This window comes from Lissotriton helveticus, chromosome 10 (genome assembly GCF_964261635.1).
Source record: "Lissotriton helveticus chromosome 10, aLisHel1.1, whole genome shotgun sequence".
Classification (NCBI taxonomy): domain Eukaryota; kingdom Metazoa; phylum Chordata; class Amphibia; order Caudata; family Salamandridae; genus Lissotriton; species Lissotriton helveticus.
The window spans coordinates 866,606,559-866,633,699 of NC_136071.1; the positions used below are offsets into that span (position 1 = coordinate 866,606,559).

The window sequence follows — 27,141 nt, forward strand, 5'->3', positions numbered from 1 at the left end:
AATGCAGAACGCATACTTTCATGTACCAGGCCAACAGATGTTAGCTGCCCCTCGGCTTAGTACTTGGGTAGGACTCTCAACCTCTCCAACTAATAATCAATTTTCCTACAGTCCTATTTTATTTTTTTATCAATTTGAAATGGTTGTAATTATTTATGCAGTTAATAAATTCAATAAAAGAAATTCTGGTTGGTATACAAAGATCTCACTATAATGCTAAAACACCCATTTATTTTTCAGTTTACAGAAGAAAATGACAGAAAACTGAAGTAGACGGCTGCCACGTTTTATATTTTTTACACTGGAGGAAATGTGTCGGAGAACGGTTCGAGTTTTGGGGATTCATTTGCCTTACCCATTAGCAGCTTTTAGTGGTAAATTTGGGTAATGGTAGTGGATAATGGGGTAAATCCATTAGTGGTAAATTTTCATGCTAGGGCATTCTGTGGGTCCTCATTTTATGTCTTGTAGACATGCAAACCTCTGCTTTTTTCATACATAAGGATAGGATTGTTTTATCACATTTTTAGTCACTTAAATACATAACTTCTGATATGTGTTTTGGTTTTGTGACTGCTTTTATTTTTTTATTCAACATTTGCATTTTAATTTGATCTCTGAAACTTGGTGTTATAATGATTCTGCCAGACTAGCACACAAGTGTCATGTTTTTTCTAAAATTATAAATGAAAACATTTTGCGCTCCAAAATAAAATTTTGGTCAGGGCTGTCCAGCGTTGGTACAAGTCAATGTCAGATTTTCAGACTAACTTCTAACTCTATGAAATAGTTCGATTTAGTGTTATTGTATGCTCATTTCTCTCTAATGGTTATTCGGACAGTCTCATCTGCCATTGATCTAGCCCTTTCACATAAACTGAATACCCCTGACATACACACAGAATCCTTTGTGAGCGCAAATTATAGATCCTGAATCAGACTCTGGATCTGCAGGAATATACATTCTCATATTGAACAAAATACTCAGAAAATTCACATCTATGGTAGTTTTTCTGCAGTTTTAGGAGTGTTCCTGTTTCAAGTGGATTTGCAGTTGCAAAGGTTTTGAACAATCACAAAGGCGTAGCACTGTAGCTAGCCGCAGATATTAATGCCAAAATAAAGTGATCAGTTGTCCTACGGCAGGAGGTATGCTACGCCTGGGTTGGGTAACAAGATAGATATGAATAGGTTTCATAGATTTTCACTTGATGGCAATGGGATTATGATGGTGGGGTGTAATTTCCACCACACCATTAGAAGCTGAATGCTGTTTCAAGTTTACATTTGCATACTGTACAATGTGCCCCCATGCAAATAAACAGCAAAGATTGGAGATTTGTCACACACCTTTATTTTGACGCACCTTCTCATTTTCTATTTTAAAATTGCACATTTTTGGGGTGATTTTTCATAGTTTACATTAATTGAAAATCGATCAACATGATTGCTTCATGACTTGTGTGTAATAAGCTCCTTCAATGTATTAAATATGTAATTACAGCAGATGTAAGGTTGCCAAAAATGTAAAACCTTGTTTCTAATGACATTTTATGACATTACATGTTGCACTGTTCATATCTTACAATCCACATCGTGTTGACTGATACTTTAAATAAAACAGTCTATTTTTTAATCTTTCCGAAAAATTGAGATCGCTCTCAGAAATGAAAATATACATTCTATACAAACACCTGTATTGTGGCATGCATAATGTACAAGCGTAAGCTTTATATTTTCCAGGTATTGAGAAGTTTAATTAATTATAAAGTTGCTATGATAGTTGATTTAAGAAAACAACATCATAGCGTGATCTTTGAAAAGACATTAAGAAGTCTACTGCATTTGAATACAACACATGTTTAATTCACACTAATTAGGAGAATGAGAGAGAACATTCATAGGTTTCAGCAAATCCCTAGCTGATTCCTCCTATTAAAATGTTTGGAACGCAACTGGGGGCTTAAAAATGTTTGACGTAGAAATGTCTGTGTTGTCACGTGCTATATTGCCAAAAGTAGGGCTACACCTGCAAGCACCCACTTTGCTGGCTTCTCTTTGCTCCTTAGGTTGAAAGTCCAAACGTATGTTTGCCCTCTGTTTTTTGTTTTGTATATGGGGCACTTGTACATGTTTTTCGTCTCTTGTTTGTCCACTGGAACGGCTCTAACGTAGATGACCGGCATTGCTGGGGTGAGATCCTTCAGACGTGCTTCGGCAATGACACCAGACTGGATATCCCACCTTGCTCCTGAAACACAAATATGCAACATTGTGTCATTTAAAATGCTTCTTTACTCTTGACATTCAGATGGACAGTTTATAAGGGATACTTATTTTTTGCAATAAAATGTTGGTTGGTATTTGCTGATATGTTTTTTTGGTTCGTGCCTTGCTTTTAAATTATAAAGAAAGTCGTTTAACATTTAAACAGCAGCAGAGATGGCGCTGAGGATATTCTTAGTAGTACAAGCAGAATTATTGTAGACTGGTCAAAAAGTGAAGTTAAAATATTTAAAGAACTCAAAGCATGATTTAATAACCGTGTTCTTTTGGCATGTTTAAAAACATACAGACTAGCTAGAAGTTGATGTAATGCTCCAATTAAGTGCATGGTGATGTTTTAAATGAAGGTCAACATATTGCATGCCTTATTACATGGTAATTCATCAGCACCGGTGTTCTAATTACTTGTGTGGGGGTCAGAAGCGAGTATGTTTGTAGTACCATTCCTTAAATAATTCACACTAGTATATGGTATATCTTCGGTAATTTTTTCCTGAAGAGACAATCATAAAACGGGACAATAAGTATTGTAATACTATGTTGCGCATTGCGAACAGGAGCATGCAAGTAGACATCACCACCCTGACACAGTAGTTGTGGTATGAGCAACCATGCACAGGCAAGACAAACATGTATTGCACAGCATAGGCCCTGAGATAGAGCGGACAGAAAATGGAGGCAAATGCCTCGGTCCTGACCATAGGGATTTACCAAGTAAGAGTGGAGAAAGTGCTCCAACCATAGTGGCAGAATGGAACGCTCACTGGCATGCCAACGGCAGTAATGGAGGACAAAGCGGAGGAGAAAGGCTGTGTAAATTACATGGCAGAGACTGAGAAAATAAAGGGGCTGGCAAACATGGGGCCGGTCCTGCGGGAAAGAAAGTAAATACAAGGAATGGTGAGCTTATCTACCGGTCAACCTACATCTCGTTCTGCCAGTTCCAAAGTGACCTGGCCAGCAGTTGACTGGATTTTAAAAAGGAAGCCCGGGGCAATATAATCAAGGCAGGGCAGGTGAGGAAGAGAATAAACTGGTGAGACGTTACATCGTCTAGCAAAGAGTGGGGCGAGTGCCATTTTGTGAGAAGTACGGCATAAGAAAAAAACGCCAGTGTGCACGTAGAAGTGAGAGAGGCCACAGTGAGTCCGGGCCACCCAAAGAGCATCTCAAAAGCGTGGCCCATCTTGTAAATGGCATAACATGGGGATTAATAATAGTAAACCAGGACCAGAAGGACTAATCCCCCAGGAATTAAAAGTAAGTGGTAGTGGAAGACCTGCCCCATCTCTGTGAAAAACACTGTATAGCCTAGAAGGTCAAAGATGAGGTAGGCAAGCAAAGGGGGTGAGTGGTTAAAACATGTACCTAGTGCAATGTCTCTCAGGCTGGCATGCTGAGAAATAAAATTATACACAAGAGGCGGAGCCAGCAGGCAAATGAATGATGAAAGTGTGTGCATTCATGAGACATGGCGAAGAAGTCAAAGGGGCCCCCCAAGGTGTGGTGGGGGGGGGGAGAGTTCATAGTCGTCTCACCCAAGGAATGTTGTCATTAAGCCTGGTCAGGTGTGTAGACAAATGGAAAATCATTTTTTGTTCCTTGAGGAATGGAGTGTTCTTCTGTATCTGTGTGTGGGCTTCCAAGACTGTCCAGTGTATGTCATCAGGGGTATGTTGTGCATCCAGGTAGTGGACACTCATTCTGGTTGTGATCTTTCTACAACGTATCCCAATCTGATGTTCCGTAATTATGGTCTTGACTGCCCTGGTAGTCATACCAATGTAATGTTTGTGACAGGGGCATGTAATCGTATAGATGCAATTTTTAGTGTTGCTATTCGTATGTGATGTTTGGGTCCAGGTGTAAGTGGAATCCAAACGGATCTCTCTTGAATGTTTTGTCAGAGTACAGACATTACACGACCCAAATGGGTAATGACAAGCCACTGAATGGAGACCCCAAAGTTGTTGTTGGGTCACTGTGGTGTTAGTCCTGGGTCTAGTGTGTACAATGGTGTCCTTGAGGTGGTTTCTGTGCTTAAAGGCAAAGAATGGAGGAGCAAGTGATAGGGACCCAGTATCTAGTATGGACCAGTGTCTCTTGATAGTTTTTTGTAACTGGTTAGCGTGAGGAGTGAATGACGTGACGCAAGTTAAGACCTAATTTTTCGTATTTATATGTGGTTCCAACAGTGCATCTGTTATGTTTTTGGCCTTTTTTTCAAGCCATCTTGATCAAGTGAGGAGGATACTTGTGTGCTACCAAATTAGCAGTCAAGGCCCATGCTTCCTGGTTATGTTCATGAACAAAGCTGCAGTTACGATGTAGTCACAGAAATTGCCAAAAGGATAAATAGTCTCTCAAGTGTTTGGGGATGGTGGCTGTCATATATGAGCAGGCTATTACAGTCAGTGGGTTTCTCATATACCGTGGTGTGCAGCCTTCCATCTTCGAGGGAAACCAACAGATCAAGGAAAGGTAGTGTCTGCTGAGAAATTTGTAGTGAATTTGAGGAACTGAATCAGGGTGTTGATCCATTTACAGAATGAGTCACAAATGTCCACATCACCCTGCCAAAGGATGAGTGCGTCATCGATATATCAACACCATATAATGATATTGGAAAAAACAGGGTTACCATCGAGTAGGATATTTTCTCTTTCGAAATTGCCCTTGTACAAGCAGGCCAGACTGGGGGTGAATGTGCTTCCCATCAGAGTCCCATGGGTCTGGTTGTACAACTGGTCTTGAATTGAAAAAGGTTTTCTTTGAGCGTGAGAATAGCGCACTCAAGTATGAAGTTCACTGGGGTCTGAGCAGTTCAATTCTCCGATAAGAGGGTATTCTCTGATATCCAGAGTGGCATCTTGGGGGCTGTTCTATAAAGTGCCTCGACATCTAAGGTCACTAGTAGGTCGATGCAGGTGGTGTCATGGATCTCTTCAAGGAGATTCAGTACTTCTGTCGCATCTTTTAGAAAGGATGGAGCCCTAGTGACCAGTGCTTATAAGAAATGGTCGCAAAATTGCAACAAGGGCTCAGGTAGCAACCCAATTCCAGATACAATGGGTCTGCATGGTGGAGGGTTGATGCCCTTGTGTACTTTGGGGAAGAAGTAAAAGTTTGGGACCTTGGGGTTTGTAGTACCAGGAATTCTGCCTCTTTTGTTGATCCACTCTTGTGCCTTAACCGAGGTGACCAAAGATATTTTGTGTGCGCTGAGTCATTTGGTGGGGTCTTGGGTAATGGGAGTGTGATAGTTCAGATTGGCCAATAGTCATTGGCATCCTCTATCATAGTCAACAGTTGCCATTATCCTATGAAATAACAGCCCTTATATAATTCCCTTTCATCAGGCCATTCTGGACACACTGCAGTTTTGGGCCTTTCCTCCAGAAAGGCATTTCGGGGAGATTTGGGCTATGATTCCTGATGACTTTCTTGTAACATGCCTGTTGGCATACAAGGGCTCTGCGGTGAGGCCTGATGTTCCAGTAGGAATATATATAATATATAACAACTCTTTATTCGGTTTATCACAAAGACAACCATAAAAGACACAGTCAAGAATACAAATCAATAAAAATGCGAATTATATATAAAAAAAAAAGATTTCATAAAAAGCAATATGCGATGAATGTGAACAAGCGTATTGTAATAATATTGCATTTCAGGGTTGTTATTTTTGCATAGAAAACAGTACTAAAGATTTTTTCTGTTATTCATAATACATTTTAAAAAGTTTAAAATTACGTAACACACTTCTTCGGACTCTAAAAATTGCAGTCGGTAAAATGCTGGTCGGCACTGTCTGAAGCCCCACCGTCTAAGTATGGGAAGAAGCCAACATTTTCTGTGGGGATGGTACAATTTACAGAACATAATCACATGCATGTTGGATTGTATGGATTTCCCATCGCAGGGACATGGGGGCAAACTTGTTTCCCAGGCCTTGTTCATTGGAAAAACAACCAGTCTGAAAAAAATGTCCAGTCTAAACCTAGTCAACAACATCCTCTCGTATGTTTTAAGCTGCAAAGTTAGGTACGGTTGGATGCCATATGTTGTCTGGACTATGTTCGCGTGAGTAACTGAAGGCTTTACGACATCAGATGTCAATCTCAATGTTTCCAGATGTTGTAGGGCTAGTTGCTTGAGCTCCTTTTTTGACAGGCCGACTATCGTCTCAGGTTGAAGATAATAATTCTCGAGTCCGAGGTCTGTGAAAAAGTTTCTAATGTAGCGAAGCCACTTCAGTCTGGAGGAATAGTCAAGTGACATGGTATCAGCCACTATTGTCTGCGTTAATATGTTTGTGTCAGATGACCAAATACGCCTCCACAACATCAATGGCTGAATTTTGAGAAGGTCCTGAAGATAGGGAATTCCCAGTTCCATGTGGGAGGCATAGGTTGATGTACCTTTTGTTGTGGCCAGGAGAAATCTTATAAATGTATTTTCAATTGTCTGTAGAGCTCTAACATCTGTATGACCCCACACCCCTGCTCCATAAAGGGCAATGGCCTGACACTTGGCGTTGTAGATTTTCAACAGCTCTACTGGGGCCCTCCTCCCCAGCTTCTGCGAGAAAGTCTGTAGGGCCGCTATCGATCGCTTGAATAGGTGGCATCTCGATTCCACTGCCGGTTTCCAAGACAGCCTATCATCTATCATGATCCCGAGGTATGGGTATTGTGTGGTGGTCTCTAGTATTTGGTTATCAAGGTAGATCTTTTTTGTACCTTTCTTCGCCCCCCCCCGTGATCATGACAAACGTTTTTTTTCCGTTGACCTTAAGATCGAAGCTGCTCATGAAAGTCGTGTATCTGTTTAGTGAGCTCTGGAGTTCGCGCCAGGATGACGGCGTCATCCGCATAGAGCAGTGCTGGGATCGGGCGCTGTTTTACTTTTGGGAGGTCCTGGGCCCCCCTCAACATATCCCCCTCCAGACCATTGGTATAGAGTGAGAAGAGGAAGGGGGCCAGGACACAACCTTGCCTAACTCCCCGCTCCACTCCAAATGACGCCGTCATCTCGCCGTTCCTTCCGAAACGAACTCTCGCCAATGCCCCTGAATACAGCTCTCTCAAAAAATCTAGCAGGGAGGGGTCCACAATCATTTGTCTTAGGACTGTCCAAAGTTTGGAATGCGAGACGCAGTCGAACGCGGCAGACAGGTCCACATAGACCATGTATACCGTGCTCTTCTTTGCCTCCATGTATTTGCCCATTATCAGGCTGAGATTAAGTGCCTGCTCCACCGTCCCAAAGCCTTCTCGGAACCCGAATTGCAGGTCCGAGATAATGCCTCTTTCCTCACCCCACTGCTGGAGTCTCCCTAAAATGACCCTCCCCACCACTTTGCCGAGAGAATCCAGGAGTGAGATGGGGCGATAACACTTCACATCCTGGCGGTCCCCTTTCTTGAAAATGGGGACCATAATTGACCTAGTCCAAGAATCTAATACACCCTCGCTAGCAGTGGCTATACATACTCTTGTGAGAATAGGCGCCCATAGATCCTGGTTGTGTTTAAAAAGGTCTACTGGGACGCCATCTGGACCAGGCGCTTTTCCAGTCTTGCTTTTTTCCAAAGCCACCAAGATTTCAGAGATGTCAAAGGTCAGTGGGATTGGGTATTGTACCTTATTATGAGTATTCAATGGGCAATCTGCGCGCCCATGATCTTTAAAGATGTTTTCGAAGTGGGCTACCCAGGTATCCTCATCTATGGCCACCTCTATCTTGGGGGAATTGTGATCTGTAAGATAGGGGGATCTGACCGTTCTCCAAAAAGCCTTACTATTTTTCGAGAGAGCGCTCTTATGTAGGTCTTCCCAGAGTTTCTCTTTCAGTTGTTGTACTCTTAACTTGCGTTCTTGAGTGTATTTCCGTCTCAAGAGTTGAATGAGGCCCGCGTCTCTTGGTTTGTTATGGAGGGCAGATTTTAAGTCAGATAAGGCTCTCGTGCAATTATGGTCAAACCAGCCTTTCTTAGTGGGATGTATGGTTGTTTTTTTCCCTGTGAGTAATCCCTTAGTTATTTCTAGGATTTCTATGAAATTGCTCAGTACCTCTGCATGATTTAGCGCGGGATCCAGGCAATTAATTATGTTTGGGTATGCCTGATCCACAAGCTTTTTTGTGAGTTCATAGGGGTTAATCTTCTCCCATTTTATGGAAAAACCATTATGTTTTGCTAATTCCAGTCTGTCTTGGGTGAGAGCGTTTGCTATGTCAGTGACCTTGGATTTGGTTTCTATCATGTGGAGTTCCATCTTTAGTGCAGAGTGATCGCTTAATAGGTTATCCATCACGTGGTAGGCTTTGGCCATCGGGAGAAGTCCTGGAGACAGCAGAATATAGTTGACTGTCGTTTGATGGCCTCTGCCCACATAAGTTGGATTAAACAGGTTTTTCTCCGAATTTGGGGGATTAGCGATTACTAAATCGAAATCTGATAGTATGTTATTCATTGCGTTTCCCGATTTATTGTGGATGAAATGGGCTAGAGGAGCCTCGTGTTCATCCACAAACCCACAGCGTTGGGAGTCTATCATGGGGCATGGGTGAAGATTAAAATCGCCTCCCCATAGGAGGTGAATCATTCTAGAATGATCCTCCCACTGCTGTAGACTTCTTAGTCTCTCCTGCATGCTGCTGACAAAGATCAGAAAATCCTTTTCACTTAAGTTATTATACAGGTTAACTAGAATGATAATGTCTTTGTTTACAAGGGAGAGGGATAATATCTGGCAATTAGAGTCGGTGAATAGGTTGGACACTTTTAGGAGGGAAAGGGTGTTAGCAATATATATTATTAGCCCGCCTTTGGGTCTACCTGTTGTGCTGCGAGTGGCTGGAGATGAGTAAGTTTTGCAGCCCAAAAGATGGAGCTCTGATGTTATCCAAGTCTCTTGGAGGCAGATTATTTCTCCTTGTTCTAGAAAATTCATGGCCGTGGCGTCCTCAATCTTTGATCGTAGACCCGCCACGTTCCAGAAAAGGAAAGGTATGATTCGAACAACAGCTTTTGGGGTAAGTATTACTGGGGCCTGAGTCGTATTGTCACTTAGGGAGGGGGATTGTGATGAATTAGGGCTAGTGTGCTCCATATCCCTTGGTGGTCAATCGACCATTTCTAGAGCACTATATCTATTTGTTAATGGGATGTTGTGCCAGGGGTCCCATCGGGGCGGTTCTCTGTGAATCATCCTCTGCTGTTGGTGTCCCCATTCCCCCCAGTTCGCTCCCTGGTAGCGTGGTCTTACTAATTGCCAGGGGTTCTCATGTTTGCGGAAACAGGGGGCTCCATATTGCCTGTTGTCAAAGTATGTAGCCTGACGGGGGGGTGGTTCAGCCCAGGGAAAGACGGGATCCTCAAAGAAGTTGTTATTATTGGGTTGCGTTATGGGGTAGAAAAATGACAACGGTTTGATTCTGATTCCTCCGTTTACATTTGATTGGTCCCAGGAGCTGACGTAGTCTACCACCCAGGAATCTTCAAAGGTGATGACGATGCAGTCCCCTGGGAGCTGTTTACTGCCTCTTCCCACCCAGGGAGTCCTGCGCAATGAGGAAATCCTTCCATGGTAATTTGGTGGCATGGGGCGGTTTGTCTGTAGCCAATGTTGTACTTTATTTTTTAATGACCAGGGAGGTTCCATGGTGTTGGGAGCTAGCTCAGGTACACCAGTCATGACCGCTACATATGGTGCAGCCTCGGGCGGTAGCTCTAAGTGAGCTCTAACCTCTGCAGGGCCTCTTAGTGTGTTTCTTTGAGTTGGTTGAAAAAAGAAATTATGTGCCGGAGTTTTGGGAGGTAGCGGTCTTCTTGTCGCTGGTTGCGACGAGATAGTTGTTACTGACGCTGTATTGCCTTGTTTCGATGTAGTTACTACGGTGGTAGTTGAGTTTAATGTGCTCGAAGTGGACATTACTGAAGGTGTTGGAATGAGGGGCGGCGCTATGGTTGCTGTTGTCTGTGAAGTAATCGTTTGGGGAATTGTAGATTTTGCAATGGCACCCAAAGGATTCGGGAGAGGAATCTGTGCGAGGTTTGCTCCCCCTTTCTTCTTTGGGGCAAGCCCCTGATTGTGTTGTGAGATAGTAATAAGCTTCAGGATCTTACTCTCTAATTTTACTAGTTTTTGTTCTAGTGGTTGTATGAATTGTTTAAGGAGTTCGGCGAACTTGTTTAAAGTAATAGCATTATCATGCTCTGTCGGGCCCTTATCTGTAGTTACTAGGATTGGTGAGTCTAATATTATGGGAGTGGGACCTTCCTGGTGATCTTGATGTACCAATACAGTGGCAACATGTTGGTCGGGTCTTAGAAGTGGGGTAAGTGGAGCGCTGGAGAGGAATTCCGTTATATGTCTGTTAGGGTTTATTTGAATAGTCTTATTTTTGCTTATTGCGCCTTCCCTCTTTCCCCTAGCTTGAATTCTCTCCAGGGTTGATGTTTGTGTAGGGGATTGAGGGGGTAACTCAGGGGTTTTTTCTAGGTCTGAGCCTAGGGGTGATTCTACAAGCTCGGATACAGACAAGTCTACGTTATTTGGCAAGCTACGTCTGCCCTCACCCGCTAGCCTTGGTCCTTCTTTGTTGTTACTCGGGACAGGTGTTCTTGCTTCGGCGAGTTTTCCCAGGGAGGATCTTTTAGCAAAGTCTAAGTCCGTTGAAACCCTATTCTCCATTAGGGAAATGCTTTGGTCAATGAACGAGTTGGCTTTTGTAATGAAGTCGTCCATAGGGCCCAGAAGTTTTCCTACGCTCCCCGGAGCCAATGTCTTCTTTCCTCTTGTAACTACCATAGTGAGAGGTTAGAAGTGAGGATAACGTTGGGAATATTAGGGCTCAGACAATCTTGCTTGGGTAATGGATATTTAGGGGATAAAGAGATTACTTACATAGGGAGTGGCCCAGTCCAGTCTCTCAAGTCCTCGAACGGCCCGCTCTTTGCCCGGTCTTCGCCCGCGCTTCCGTCCGCGCGCGTCCCGCGTGCACGTCAGGAGGCTGGGCTAAATAGGAGGAGGAGGGGGGGCGGGAAGAGGCACCAGGTGCGCGCGATGACCTGGCGCAAGCACCTCTGGGCCTCGCAGTCCCGCTCCCACTGACCACCTCGACTCCCTCAGCTACAAACAAATCCTGGGCTGGAGCACACGGGCTCAAACAGAGTTCCGTTTTCAGGAGAAAGTTGGTCCGGGTAGTAGTGGAACACACGGGCAGAAATATCCAAGGGTTCCGTTCTTCAGTGCAAATAAGTGGCAGTACAGGACCCAGCACTAATTTCAGGATACAAAGACGACTGCAAGCGGCTCCCGCGCAGCGGGGGCCGCGATTCGTTAAGAGTCTTCCGGGAGGAGGGGGCGGGAAGAGGCACCAGGTGCGCGCGATGACCTGGCGCAAGCACCTCTGGGCCTCGCAGTCCCGCTCCCACTGCCCACCTCGACTCCCTCAGCTACAAACAAATCCTGGGCTGGAGTACACGGGCTCAAACAGAGTTCCGTTTTCAGGAGAAAGTTGGTCCGGGTAGTAGTGGAACACACGGGTAGAAATATCCAAGGGTTCCGTTCTTCAGTGCAAATAAGTGGCAGTACAAGACCCAGCACTAATTTCAGGATACAAAGACGACTGCGAGGAATAGCACTGGGGGTATCTCTCTGACCTTGTCCCTTATCTCGAAGGGAACTGCAATAAGCCTGCAGTGGTGGCTGATGAACCGCGATTGGGTCAGCGGCAAACCTCTCCTTTCCCTGCCTAGAACTGACAGATGCATCATTCCTGGGCTGGGGCGGTCATCAAGGCGAGGTGGGGGCTTGGAGGACTATCGACTCAGGCGGAGTCAGGGTGTAACAAATTGGGTTGTTGTTTGACTGAGGTATAAGCCCTTGTGAAGCAGCAACCACAATCCTTGTCAGGGTAAGGCACAAGGAAACCTCAAATATACATTTGCTCACCCCCTTGGTAGCTTGGCAGAGAGCAGTCTGATTTAACTTCAAAAAGTATTTGTGCAACACTTGAAACAGTGAAAAGATACCACAAATGGAGCCACAAACCGATTTAGCAAGTCATTTCTAATCAGTAAAACAGGACAAAAACGACAAAAATCCAATTAGAAAGGGAGCTATTATATTTTAAAGTTTTTAGTGAAAATTGCTCAAAAAAGCACAACGGCCAACCAGTAATATCTGGTTGCGCCTGACCGCAAAATCACAAGTTCAGGCGACTGCGATAGAGCGTGTGCTAGCTGCAAGGACCCAGTTAGGCTGCTGAACAGAGTACCTTAAATCCTGGTTGCAGAGCGTTGCGTGGGTCCGCGCCTAAGATCTGCTGCGCAGCCAGTGTGATGCATTGGTTCCGAAATGTGCCAAGGCTGCGGTGCAAGGTCCTGTAGCATGGTCATTGAGGATGTGAAGTCTGGCGTCGGGGATGCTCAGCAGATGATGAGTAAGTTCAGCATAGTTGTGATGCGGAGTCCGGCTTCGTCATCATGACTTGACATGCGAGGGCCTGGGCTGGGATGTGACATACCGTCGGGGCTCAGCATTCATTCTGAGAACTGCGGAGGTGATGCCTCCAGTCCATGCTGCAGCGACGATGCCGCTCAGTCAAGGAGATGAGTCTATTCTGCTCAGGGATGCATCACTCGGCAGAGAAGATGGGTCAGTTTGGCTGGCAAGCGCCTTTAGGCCCACTTCCAAAGGTCCTGGACTGGAGTGGTGCCACTTGGAAGGGTTGACTTGCAGATGGCAGAGTCCAGGTACAAGGTTGTTGGAAGCTTGGTATGTATCTGAGGCTTCACATCAGGAGGCCACCCATCTAACCCTTGGAGTCACTCTGGGTTCAAGAGATGCAGATCCATTCCTTCTCCCCGAGGCAAGAGGGCAACAGGTCAGCACAGCATAGCAGGAGTCTAGTAGAGTGATAGTCCTTCACCATCACAACAATCCTTCCTGGCAGGGCATCCAGAGGCCCAGAAGTGTACTGAAATGGTGGTCTGAGGTACTTCTTTTATATACAGTTGTGCCTTTGTAGTGGGTAGAAGCTTCTAGAGGTATGCCTTTCAAATGCATAGATTCCCTGCCCTGCCTCTAGACTAACTGCAGCGGGTATGCAGCACTTTGAGAGGAGACAGGACATGCCAGCGATGGCCCACTCAGTCACACTTAAGCTCCAATTGTGTGTGATTTTTCTAGAAGGAAAAGAGAAAGCCTTCTATATCCCGTCATGTCACCAGAGACGGGCTGCAGGCACCTAATAGCTAAGAAATGTACATTTCAGAAAATCACATTTTCAGAATTGTTATTTAAAATCTGACCACTAGAAGTTAGGATTTTAGATTGTGATTCCAGAGACACTAAACTTGAAGGGGTTTTCTCTTCCCATTTGGAAATTACACTGATAAAATGTAATAAGGCAACTTCAATGTTATCCTATGGTAGTGATAGGCCTTGCAGAGGGGAAAAACAAATGTTAAGAGTTTTTCACTATCAGGACATGCAAAAGTTTAAAGTACATGTCCTGCTTTTTAAATACATTGCATCCTGCCCTCTGGGATGACATGCATTAAAAAGGAAGGATTGCGCCTGGCAAATGTTTATTTTGCCAGGTCGAAATGACAGTTTAAACTGCACACACATGTTCTGCAGTGGCAGACTTGAGACCGGTTTAAAGGGCTACTTGAGTGGGTAGCATAATTGGTGCTGCAGGTGCACTAGTAGCATTTAATTTATAGGCCCTGGGTCCAGGTAGTGCACTGTACTAAGAACTTGTAAGTACATTAAATATGTAAATTGGGTATTGTTGGACCTGCCCTTTTTTTACTCGGTTATCCCAAAACATGTTGCCTTCCTCTGATCTTCATTACTAGGCATTGGGCAATTTACCAGTGCTAAAAGTGCATATTCTCTCTTTGCCTACTTCAGCGGCTGAATTAGGTAGAAGTACTGGACCTCTGACACCGTATACTCAGAACACTTCTGGACTGAATACATTCTGTCAGGAAGCAGAGGTGGATTATGGTCAGGAGGGACTGCCACTTTGCTGTTTCCTTTGCTGTGCTGGCCGGCTGTTTCTGTCCTGGAAGTAAAGGGACTGGACTTTACTTTCTATATCCTGCTTTTCAAATTTCTCCAAGGGCTCGAGTTTAGTATGTTCTTCCAAACACAGCCACCTTGTCCGTGGCAGAATTTGGCATTTTCTCCCAGAATGGCAAGCAATCAGTTTGGACAAGTGGGTCCTTCAAATAGTCCATCAGGGCTATGCCCTACCTCTTACTTCCACTCTGTCACTCCTTCCATCATCCTCATGTCAGCTGATGGACCACCATCTGTCTCTTTTACAGCAGGACCTGTGGGACCTTCTGACCAAAGGAGCCATAGAGGCTTCCGAGCTTCAGAAATACACTAGTTGCTGCTACTGCTATTTTCTGGTAACAAAGAACAATGGGGGCCTCCATCCTATTCTAGACCTGCACACTCTCAATGCCTTCCTGTGACAGGACACATCCAAGATGCTCACCCAGTAATCAATGTGGCAACCAAAGAAATGCAGAAAGGTAACACTATTGAGTGCCCAGAGCAGAGCCCTGCTGGGCAACAGTTAGGATGAAAAGGAGGATGTCAAACAGGGAGGCAGACAGATGGTCAATAGATCGCTCTGTACCATATTTACAAAATGTTTGCCATATGCAGGCGTATACTTATATAGTGGCGGTCCGCCTGGCTGCCAGAATAACTTTGCATACTTCAGGAAGCAGGTCAAATGCTGTAAACTCTTCGGAGGTGAACAGATCTAACCAACACTCTCCCCACTGCTGAAAGAGTCCTTGTGACACCTCCGGATGAAGACGCCATTTGTGACCTGCCAGGCACCGATGGCCGAGTTTGTCCGCCCTGGCATTCAGGGAACCGGCCAGGTGTTGAATCACGAGGGGTATGCCTTGTTGTTCCAGCCAGGTCCAGAGACACAGGGCCTACTAACAGAGAGTCCATGACCCTACCTGCTTTGTTTGTTGCAGTACCACATAGCGGTGGTGATATCCGTGATCCAGCCTTCCCTAGAGATGGCGAGGCGGCTTTCAGCGCCAAACGGATAGTACAGAGCTCCAACAGGTTGATGTGGAGCCCAGGCTTCCGCCAGGGATCAGAGTACTCTGATTGCAACCTCTCCCAGATCGCCACCCCATTCCAGGAGTGACGCATCATTACAGTGATATCTAGTTGGAGAGGGGTCTGCCTGTGACCCTTTCGCGGTTTGTCAGCCACCATAGCAGATTTCACACAGTTCCTTCAGAGATCTGGACTAGGTCGGTGAGATTCCCCCGATGCTTCACCCACTGGAACTTCAATTGCCACTGCAGAGCCCGCAAATGCCATCTGACCTGATTCACTAGCAGGAGGCCATGAGGGCCAACAGCCTCAGTCAGTCTCACTGAAATCCAGAATAGAGGCTGAAACCTCTGTACCATAGCCTGAATATCCTGGACTCTCAGTTATGGAGGATAGGCCCGAAACTGCATCATGTCCAGAACAGCTCAGGTGAAAGGGAGTGTCTGGGAAGGAGTCAGGTGGGACTTTGCTAGTGAACCCCAGTGAGTGCAGGAGGTTTGCTGTAGTCTGGAGGTGGGAAACAACTCCCTGAGATGACCCCTCCCTAAAACAGCCGGTCATCGAGATAGGAGAAGACTGGTACCCCTGATCTCCGCAGATACCCAAGGGGCACTGGTGAGGCCGAAGGGGAGCATGGGAAACTGAAAGTGCTCATGGTAGACCGCAGGTAGCGGTGATGGGCAGGCAGGACGGGAATATGCAAATAAGCATCCTGAAAGTCCAATGCTACCAACCAGTCTCCCGGTTCCAGGGCAGACAGAGCGTGAGCAAGAGTAAGCATCTTGAACTTCTATTTCTTGAAAAAGTAGTTGAGGGTTCTGAGGTTGAGGATAGAATGAAGTGTTGTGTAGTTCCTACCAATTCATAGGACCTGCGCATTGTTCGGACAACATAAACTAAAGGCTTGGTGTCAAGACTGATTCCGGACCCCCCGTAGGATATGTTAGCCTATAGAACAGCTACTGCACAGTGCCACCGTAAGCACCCCTAACCTTACCAGGGAGCAAATGCTTTCAGTCAACCACTGAACATGACCACCATGACCCCTCATGAATCATGGAAACAGGACAGTACCTTTTGCTCAGTCACTCATGCTTAGTTATTCTCCGAGAAATATACAGATAATACACAATCGGACGTTTTAAATAATATTTATTGAACCAATGTTATTCTCATATAAAATACGTGTGTTGCAATGATTAGGAGACAGAAGCAGTTAAACGGGATTACAAGCTCCAAAAGTGTAAATAGTGGATCTAGTTCTACCATGGTGCTAAACAATTGCATATATACAGGCAGTTAAACAAGGCAGTAATCTAGCGTACTCTTACTAAGTGAACCCTACTCTAAGTGTACCTAGAGTGTGTGTAGTTGTAGAGCCAAGAATCCCCCCAAGGGACGATCCAACCTCTTTACCCGATGGCATAGAGGGAATGACCCCGTCTAGGTCATGAATTTGACAACCCTAACGAGATGTCAGACCGCTGTGTGATGATTTCTCAGCATGCAGCTGTGTCAGTGGAAGTACCTCCTCTACTAATTTATTGTGATGCTCATTTTTTATAATAGAAAGCAGCCTTGCGAGGTACGCATAGATTAGTGATCTTATGGATATATAGATAGCCCTGTCGCCTCGTGGATGAAGATAGTGATGCCATTTATACATAGTGTGACAAGAGACCTTGTACAAGATGTTTGAGGTGGTGTGATATTATTGTGCGAAGCTAGATGTAAAAACAAGTTTATTTTCTGAGAAACTAATCCAACATTGTCGTGCGTGCAAATGTGTGCAAAGGTCACAGCTGGAAATGTTATTTGTGAGGACAATGTAAGAAATTAATTGCTTCAATTAATGGGTTTAACTCTGGAATATAACACCCACTCCTCATACTAAGGGTCGATATCTAGACAGCCAGCTGACAATTTTATAATTTTTATTTTTTTATTTTTAAACTACTCTTTAAAAGCATCTAATAGCGGGCTGCCCAATAAAATATGTAAAAAAAAGTTTTCATAATCATTATATTATTTGAGATCCCAAGCACCCAGAAAGCCATGGTGTCTGGAAAAATAAAAAGCTGTTTTGGTATATTTAGTTTAAAAAGAGACCATATTCTTCCCACACGGAAAAAAGGCAAATTGTTTGTGTTCCGAGTGGTAGACTCAACATTGATCAACATTGCGGCCTGGAGATCAAACATCTCTTTGACTGAAGTTAAGGCCACATTCTTCTGTAAAAGCAGAAGTTTGCTTAGGGAGTTAAATTATATGTTGGAAACATTTATCAAAAGCCATAGCGGTACCTCCCTAACCGTGCGGGCAAGTGAAAACATTACTTGTGTACAACAAGTGACCATGGAATCCACCTCCATGAGGTAAGCGATGCCTGGTTCCATGCCACAACAACCATGATTATTCAGCAACAAATAGCTCCCATTCGAGAGCAGACTGAATACAGGCTGAATCACAGCACCTGGGGGACCCTTCAGATAACAAAACAAGTTTGCCATTGAAGCATTACAAGTCTGTGGAGAGAAATGTCCTTGCAAACCAAGGAGCCACCTAAGGTGTCCTCATATTTGGAGCCACTAAGAAAAACTGGGGCCCCATTCCTGCATCTAAATCTGAACGGAAATTCCCAATACTCGTGTACATATCCTTCCCCTAGCACTTCAAATCTGCCTACCTCCTGGTACCGGAGACAATATTGGAATTGAAAGGTCATGACCGATAGGGTGATGTAACCATGGATTATCCAGTCAGTGGATGGTGTCTCAGCCACGGTGAATGGTAATTGGTCTCATTTTTTTATGTGCAACATGGTATATTTTGCATCTCTACGAGCCATTGTCATCTGTCTTTCTGTTCGATTGTATGCTGAAAACAGATTTGTACTGTTGATGTAACGCCATGGCACGTGGCCAGAACATAACGTTTGTAACGTCCAGCTCAATAGTACTATTGACCATAGTTGCCAATGTTGTAATATAGATATGTCTTGTTGTATTATGTCAATTGCGGAAGACACCATGTTAGCCAATGAATACATTCTGACTGATACTGTTGTAAATTAAATTAACCTGATCAATCTCTCAACAGCTTCCTGCTGAGAAATCTTCTACTGTTGTATATTCCATATAAAAAGGGCTTTTGAAGTGGGTTCCGGGGACCTAGTAAAAGATCCCTGAGATCCATTTCATCAGACAGAAGGGACAAGAGTTGCTTCACCTGGGAGACTAATGATGTTTTTAGCCAATCTAGGCATAACTTCCCAACACTATATGATGTCAACACTCTGAGTGTTCTAATTATACGTATCGTTGATCAGGATTCTAGACTGACAACAGTTTGTGTCCACAGGGCAAACTAACCAACCCTTCCAATTGGGTTGAGATGAATTAAAGAACCATTTCGTATCATGGTATCCAGTGTATCCTCACTAAAGTGTGTAAAATGCTGCCAATTCTCGAAACGTGAGGATGTGGGAATGCGTTGAAATCCTTGGTCTTTGCTATACCCAGCCATGAAGTTTGTTGCACTGTCTTGTTCAGGAAAATCATTTAATGTGGTATGAGGCGTGCTCTAAATAAGCTCTCCATCCCCTGAACCTGCCAATCTTGTGTCCCCCCAGATAGACTTTGTGTCTATTGTGTCTTTCCAAAAGTCAAAACCCTGTTTAGGTAGTTGGGAAATAAAGGAAGCAGAGTATATCAGCTTGTTGTTTGTTAGCATTTTATTCTTTGAAGGTGTAGGTGCAAGCCTATAGAAACATGAAGCTTGGTCTGATGTTTCAAAATCTGAAAAATAAGCAAACTTTTGTGCGAAAGTTTTTAAACTACCTTTTGGCGGTGTTGGGCAGGGTTCCTATTGTGTGTAAGTATAAACAGCGGCTGGGATACTTGCTTTATGTAAGCAATAGCAACCACATTGCTGGTAGGAAAAAATGTCTCAAAAATTACTAGAAGCATTATACAATTCATCATTTGAAAATGCAGCTGATTGCTGTAAATCTGAAAGCAAATTATGCAGAGTTTCAAATCATCAGAGAAAGTACTAGAGGTGATGATGTCATTTAAAGACAGTTTGAACAAATAAGGTATTTTCAAAAGTTCAATAGAACCATATACATCATACAATACCCTGTCCCACACAATTCCTTCCAGAACTGGAACCACTGTAATGTTCGGAAGGGACACGTTTCTGAGTTCACTCTGTGATGATGCATGTGGCTTATAAACCAAGTTCACAAGTTGCACTGCACAGCGTTCTGGGAGAAAGTGTCCATTTAAAAGTAGGAAAAAGACAGTTACTATACCAATCCAAAGTGCCAGGGAAAGTAGTCCAATTATATAATCCATATGTATTCAGGGAACAATGAAGTAAGTCTTTTTCAACCAAAGATAGAAAGCATAACGTTGAAGCTTGAAAGGGAGGCAGATCAGGTTTACTTGGATCTAATGAGAAGTCATCATAATGCACGAAGTAGCCAAACACCATCCGGTATATTCTTGGCAGCTCAGCAGGTGTTGTAGAACTGGTAGATGACTATCTCTGGCATGTTGACAGACGTAAATTTTTCGAATTGACATTTCTGTACTTATTGACTGTACAGTTGTTTCCACCGGGAGAAGCATCATTTTATTGTCGTGCACAGTTTCTCTTTGGAAAGTGTTCTTCAGTTATCAAAGCTTCCATCTGGACTTCCTGTACGGTAGTGAGGAGTGCTTCGGCTACGCGGGAGCCCACATGGCCTGCGGATGAAAATCGTCCACATAGTGTGGTTCGATCAGATTAATTGAGACAAACCTTTTGTCTCAGCGGCTGGCAGAAGGACAGTTCTTGTTCTTTCGACAGCTAGCACTGGTACAGGCACTCTGTAAGTTGGCCCAAATCCTTTCTTTTCCACTATTTTCTCTCTGACCAGGTCCCCAATCTCCAAGACCCAGGCAGGTCTTGCTGTTACTGTTTTCACTTCCCCAGTGGTGGTGCTTTTTACTTGGACATTGCTTTGTAAGGCTCAGTATTCTTTAAGGTCCTGTAAAACATCCAAACGATCATTGAGGTCAAATGGTGTTTCTGCCGCCACTGTTCTGACATGATCAAGGTTGGGTACCGACATTCTTACCCCAAACAAGAGCTCATAAGGTGTACGACCCCCTAGGGATTTTCTAGGCATGTTAAGGGCCCTCTGGACTCCATATAGGTGATTGACCCAACTACTGCCCAAGCCTAATACCCTTGCTTTTAAGGAGTGTTTTAAGTCACGGTTTTCCTACTACTTAATTTCCCTTAGGATCATGGGGGAGGAGTACCGCAAGGCCACACCCAAACTTCCCATGGCTTCTTTGTAAGACCAAGAGCTAAACGCCAGGCCCTGGTCAGAATGTAGTGTGCCAGTTGCTTATGTGCCAATAAAGACTCGTAAATCCTTTATAACAGTTTGAGCATCAGCCGAACATGGGAGCCAAACCCACAGTAATCTAGAGCATGAATCTACTGCCACCAAGAGGTACTTGTACGCCCCGTCTGAGTGTAAGGGCCGCAGTTATCCAAATATAAACATGCAAGAGGTTTGTCTGAGATCAGCAAAGGTGTTCGTGGTGTACGTGCTACAGTGGAGAGCTTCATCTGCTGGCAGATATTGCATTTGAGGACAAAGTCCTTGGACTGCTTAGTAAGACCGGGCCACCAATAGCGCTGCTTTAGTAGTAAAACTGTAGAAGTGATCCCTGTATGGCCTGAACTCAGACCCTCATGTGCAGGTAGTATCAATCCCAATCTGTGATCAGTGTTTGGTATTCCCCTATCCCCCGCTCCTGGAATTCGAGCATACAGAATATTTTGTGCATCTAACTTGTAGGACTACTAGAGTGAAAAGCCTTCCGGGAGGGCCGAGCTGTTGCGCGTGGCATTAACAGCTATCATAGTTGCTCTATCTATCCTCGTACTAGAATGAGTTATTGCAGCAATGGCAGCAGTACAAGCTGTTACCTTGGTGGCTTCATTGAATGTGAACGCCAACACATTGATGGCTCAATGTATGACTAACCATGATAGCCCGTGGCAGGCCGCCTTTCAGCTTTGCCACTTGTCCCCAGAGCATCTTGCGCTTTACTGTGTAACCTTAGGAATCCCTAAATCCATTTTGGCCCCAATATTGTAAATATTAGTTAGAGGACTGGACACAGTAAAATGATTCTCACAGTACAAGTTCAGGATCTGTATTTTATAGGGCCAGTATCGGGGCTTTCAGTTCAACCAGTTGTGCCGTACAGTCTCCTAGAGACTTTGTGTGTGTTTTCCTAGGAAAAACTTTCTGTCCTGCATGCGCCCCTTTACAGTTGTGCATTCTGCAGAATACTGCTGTTTTGTTCCTTCGTCTGTCTGGGCAGATCAATCGGTATACATGATACATTCATATCGATCTAGAGGCATTATTTCATTCAGCAGACGATGTTCTTGTTGGTACTGCAGGAATGATTGTGTTAGTAATATAGAATCAAATCTGTAATCTACATTGGTTACAGTGAGAGAGTTAGCCCATTGAATCCATCGTGGATGTAATGCTTTAGCATTCGGGATGCTTGCATTTGTAATGGCCTCTAGGGTTGGTACCATTGTGCAAGTGCTCTCTCTTACCACAGCAATCTGTACTGCTGTGAGTATTTTTTCAGTTGCTGCAAACGGCATTTCAGCATTCATGTACAAATGTGATTTATATGCTATAGGGACTATATCACCTTCATTGAAAGTGATGTAGGTGTATCCGGTTGGTCCAGTGACTACGCGGCTCACTAGGTTAGTCGTGTTGACGTGTGTGTAAATGTCTGGAAGCTGTCATGTCAGCTTGAACGGAACATAGGATATCAGTATATTCCTGAGTCCAGTGTGCACTGAAAAATCAGGGCAAATTAAGTCGTAGAAAGGTTTTACCCTTTCTGCGTAATCCAAAATGTATGTCCTGACAAAAATCAAGAATCCTATAATGGATTGTAGTCTTTTAAGAGTCGTTGGCGGTTGGAGCAGTGCACATTTTTCAAAAAATTGTGCCGCTAGGCTTTTTCCTCCACTTGACAATCCGTACGCTAAAATAGGACCCTGAGGTGGGGAATTTTTTATTTTTTTAAATGAAATTTGTATCTCAAGTGGATGAACCCAAGAATTATTTGGTTTACCCTAGACAATTGTTCCATTAATTCATCAGATAGATATCATATACATAGGACAATGCCGCCTCCTCAACATTTTGAAGTAACTCTGTTACCCTGGCTGAAAACTAACTGGGCTATTCTTATACCCCTGGGGTAGTCAACAAAATTGGCGCTAAGAACCTAGTGCAGAGAATGCTGTCAAATTACTGCTTCCAGGTGCTATATATTGGCAAAAAAAATCAATTTGAGATGTCTAGTGTTGTTTTGTATTTCTTCCACATAAGGTTATTCATTAGTGCGGCACTGTGTGCATTCTGTAGTGCAAATGTGCTTGTGGAAGCATGTAAATGTCTGGAATATAAGACTAAACAATATGAATTATCTGTTTTCTTTACGGGAAAGGGATTATTCATAGGTGAGGTGCAATTCTCAATTACACCATGATACTCAAGTTGATCTAAGATCTCCCTGACTTGTTTCTTTGCCACATGTTTAACCAGGTATTTTCTCTGGGTTTGAGGAAATGATTTTAATTGAATTTCGTGAAGAGGTGACTCATCATCCCAACCAATATGATAGCAGTAAAGTGCTGGAGCTAATGCCCACTCCTGCTTGTATGAATTATTCACTGATTCTGGTACGAGGTTGGAAAAAGCAGGTAAAATATCTTCTTCTGCCATTGGGCAATCCTATACAAACTCATGTGGCCAATCCTTTCCGGCCAAAAGAATGTCATAACCACAGGTCAGGTTCTCCCAAAAGAGACCTTTTACTTTCCAAGGTAAGTTCCCCTCCATCTGGAGCGTTATTTCATGTAAATGATGTGGAACACTTACCATTGTACCAAGTGTTTCCCCCTTGATATTCTCACTCAGCACTACTACCCCCAGAAAGTTCATCATGTTCTAGCGAACTATGTTGACTTCTGCTGCGCTGTCTGGCATTGTCATTGACCCCTCCCCATTCAGAAGCATAGTCCTCAGTAGCCTGGGCATTTCTAATTTTAATCCCGGCAACCACCTTTATTAAATTAAGTATTTTGCTTGTCTTCCTGATTAATAATGTAGTTCGAAGTGCGATGAGTCTCGCTTTTTGGCTTGACTCACTATTCTGATCTGTACTCTGACCGCCCGTCTCTCTCTGAATGCTTTTCGAATGTCACCTGAAAGGAACGAGATCGACTTGTTTCAGTATCCTGATACCTATCAGGCTTTCTAATATTGCCATGGTTTTGCAAATTGTATTTTCAGTCTGTGAGTTCCTGGGAGAAGACCCACCCCGTGACTGTGTTTTTTTTGTTTTGTTTATTATCCCATTTCTTCTTTGAAGAATTGGGTGTTTGCATAGAGTTATCTTTTTCAGAACTACTCTTAACTTGGTTTGGCTCCCAGATTAGCTCTGCATAGAGAGGCATATGTATCTTTGATAATCTTGGGCAATTAGTGCTCCTGCTGTGCAGGAGTGAAGTCCCTTAGGCATTGGCGTATAGCCACTGCTGCTGCCGCCTCTCCTTTTATGTTACTCAACATAATTGCTGATAGCTGGGTAACATTGCCCATCAGTTTCATCTCTAGAACCAAGGCAGGCTCTGCCCCGTTCTCATTCTGAATCTTTTTCAGTACATCTGGTATAACTGCTTTTGAAGGGGTACCATGTGTTCTGGTATTTATGGCAGTGAAAAATTGTATCCCCAGTGGAACAGTCTTCTAACTGGGGAGCTATCCCGATTAGCAAGAAACTTGTCAGTATTCTGTGTTTTTCCTGTGGGCCCATATGTGGAAAACTGTTTCAAGCTGTGCTATTTTTGTGCTATCCCGAACGGGATTAGCTCCCAGCTGGTGGCAACTTTTCCCATAATAGCATTTAGTGTTTGTGAGCTAATACCTGTGGTAGCCATTTATGGTTGTGTAGCCTGAGCAGCCCGCGCAGGTTGAACTGTCAATGTTCTCTTGACGTATTATGTTAGATTTCTGTAACTTTTTACTAAATCTCTGTAAAGTTTGCGCATTCCTGCAGATGTTAAGGCACCAACGTCTGGATGCCGTCTGTATGAAGTGAAGACCTGCCAGGTCGCTCCTTCTCTGCTGAGCTGACCGAATCTGACATGTTCTGTGGTAGGACACCTTTAAACCACTTAATGTGCTCTTGGTATTTTAACGTGACTTCTAAGTTCATGTTTGGGAAATACTCATAAGGTTAAGGTGTAATCTTCAATATAGTCATGAAATAAATGTGTGTGCTTTTGCCGGTGGGAATTTAGCCCAAGAATAGAACACCTCAGTTCTGAATGCTTCGTGTGCCTCAACCACAATGGTAACATCTATACCTGTTGCTGGAAGGCCATATTGTAATAATTTCATGGTAACTGCCTGTCTGCAATTTTCTGAAATATTTGGTCCAACTATCAATGTCATTACCTAGTTGTTCAGTGATTGATAGAGCAGTAGTATTTTGCCAAATGTATATAGTTTGCACAATGTGGGAACTTGTAATCCTCCAAGCTTCATTAACCTACAGCTAATACGCAGGGCAAACATACTCAGCTGAGGCGGATTTGTTTCCCTTCCCACTACGGAAGTCTCCTGTAAAAATGTGAGTAGTGGTTCTCTGAGAAAGCATGACTGAACTACCCAGATTTGACCACTAAATAAGAGCCTAGGCAAAGTTGGCGGTGCCACGTTGTGTAGTTCTACCAAACCATAGGACCTGCTCATTGTTTGGACAACAAAGTAAGGGCTTGGTGTCAAGACTGATTCCGGACCCCCCCGCGGGATATGTTGGCCTATAGACCAGCTATCTCACAGTGCCACCTTAAGCCTCCATAGCCTTACCAGGGAACAAATGGTTTCTGGCAACTACTGAACATGACAAGTCTGACCCCTCAGGGGTCATGGAAACAGTACAGTACCTTTCGCTGAGTCACTCATGCTTACTTATTCTCAGACAAAGATACAGAGAATACACAGTGGGACGTTTTCAATAATATTCATTGAACCAATGTTATTCTTGCATAAAATAAGTGTGCTGCAATGATTAGGAGACAGAATCAGATAAATGTGATTGCAAGCACCAAAAGCATAAATAGTAGATATAGTTCTACCATGGTGCTAAACAATTGTATATATGCAGGCATATAAACAGGACAGTAATCTAGCATTCTCGTACTAAGTGAACCCGACTCTAAGTGTACCTAGAATATATGTAGGTGTAGAGCCAAGAATCCCCCCCCAAGGGATGATCCAACCCCATTACCTGATGAGATAAAGTGAAGGATCCCGTCTTGGTCATGAACTGGACATTGCTCACGAGATGTCTTACCGCTGCGTGGTGATTTCTCAACATGCAAGTACCCTCATATCTCATCTACTAATCTATCAGGATGCTCATCTTTTATAATAGAAAGCAGCCTTACGAGGTACGCATAGACTAGTCATGTTATGGATATATAGATAGCCCTGTTGCCCTGTGGATGTAGATAGTGTTGACATTTGTACATAGTGTGAAACGAGACCTTGTACATGATGTTCAGGGCATTGTGCTAATGTTGTGCATAGCCTGATGTACAAACAAGTTCAGTTTCAGCAAAACAAATCCAACATTGTCGTTCATGCAAATGTGTGCCAGAGGTCGCAGCTGGAAATGTTATTTGTGAGGACAATGTAAGAAATGAGGGGCTTCGCTACATGGGCCTAACTCGGGAATATAACAGAATTTAACAGAAAGTAGAGGGAGCAGCAACCACAGCCTACTTCTGGCACCAGAACACTCTCTATGGCCCCCTTGGCCAAGAGATCCATGACCGTTTCTCGAAGGAAAGTAAGGTGATCCTCCATCAGACGAGGAGGCATGGAGGGATGGGTAATTTTGAAGGAGAGGGAGTAGCCCCTTCAGACTATCTGTCAAGTCAAGTCAAGTCAAAGAATTTATATAGTGCACTACATACCCAGAGGGTCTCAAGGCGCTTAGGAAGGGGAGGAGGATTACTTGTCAAATATCCATGTTTTAAGTTGCTTTCTGAATGCTAGGTGGTTCTGGGTAAGGCGAAGGTAAGTGGGGAGTGAGTTCCATGTTCTAGCAGCCAGGTATGAGAAGGATCTGCCTCCCATGGTGGTCTTGTTGATGCGAGGTACAGTGGCGAGGGCTTGGCTGGAAGAACGTAGTTGGCGGGAGGGGGTGTAGAAGGACAGTCGAGAGTTGAGGCATTCTGGTCCGATGTCGTAGAGTGATTTGTGTGCGTGGGTTAGCAGTCGGAAAGTGATTCTCTTATTGACGGGTAGCCAGTGGAGGTCTTTCAGGTGACCAGAGATGTGTTCGTTGCGTGGGATGTCTAATATGATCCTGGCTGAGGCGTTTTGGATTCGTTGGAGTTTCTTCTGGAGTTTAGCGGTGGTACCTGCGTAGAGGGTGTTTCCGTAGTCCAGTCGGCTCGTGACCAGAGCATGGGTGACAGTTTTCCTGGTTTCGGTGGGGATCCAGCGGAATGTTTTTTTGAGCATGCGAAGAATGTTGAAGCAGGATGAGGATACGGCGCTGACTTGTCTGTTCATTGAGAGTGAAGAATCCAGGATGACGCCTAGGTTCCGTGC

The 27,141-nt window shown here is 44.1% G+C and overlaps 2 protein-coding genes across 3 annotated transcripts in view; one reads left to right on the forward strand and one right to left on the reverse strand.

The window, feature by feature from the left end:
• Positions 1-2,363, forward strand: part of CDCA7L (cell division cycle associated 7 like) — a 139,671-nt gene extending 137,308 nt beyond the window's left edge. For both annotated transcript variants that reach the window (XM_078663511.1, XM_078663512.1), the window contains exon 9: positions 241-2,363. In XM_078663511.1, coding sequence (XP_078519637.1) covers positions 241-268 — 28 coding nt within the window. In that variant the 3' untranslated portion in view covers positions 269-2,363. The remainder of the gene's footprint in view (positions 1-240) is intronic.
• The window catches only part of DNAH11 (dynein axonemal heavy chain 11), a 3,642,058-nt gene continuing 3,616,251 nt past the window's right edge, over positions 1,335-27,141 (reverse strand). Inside the window, exon 83 of the mRNA XM_078663510.1 lies at positions 1,335-2,251. Within this exon, the coding sequence (XP_078519636.1) occupies positions 2,004-2,251 (248 nt within the window). The 3' untranslated portion in view covers positions 1,335-2,003. The remainder of the gene's footprint in view (positions 2,252-27,141) is intronic.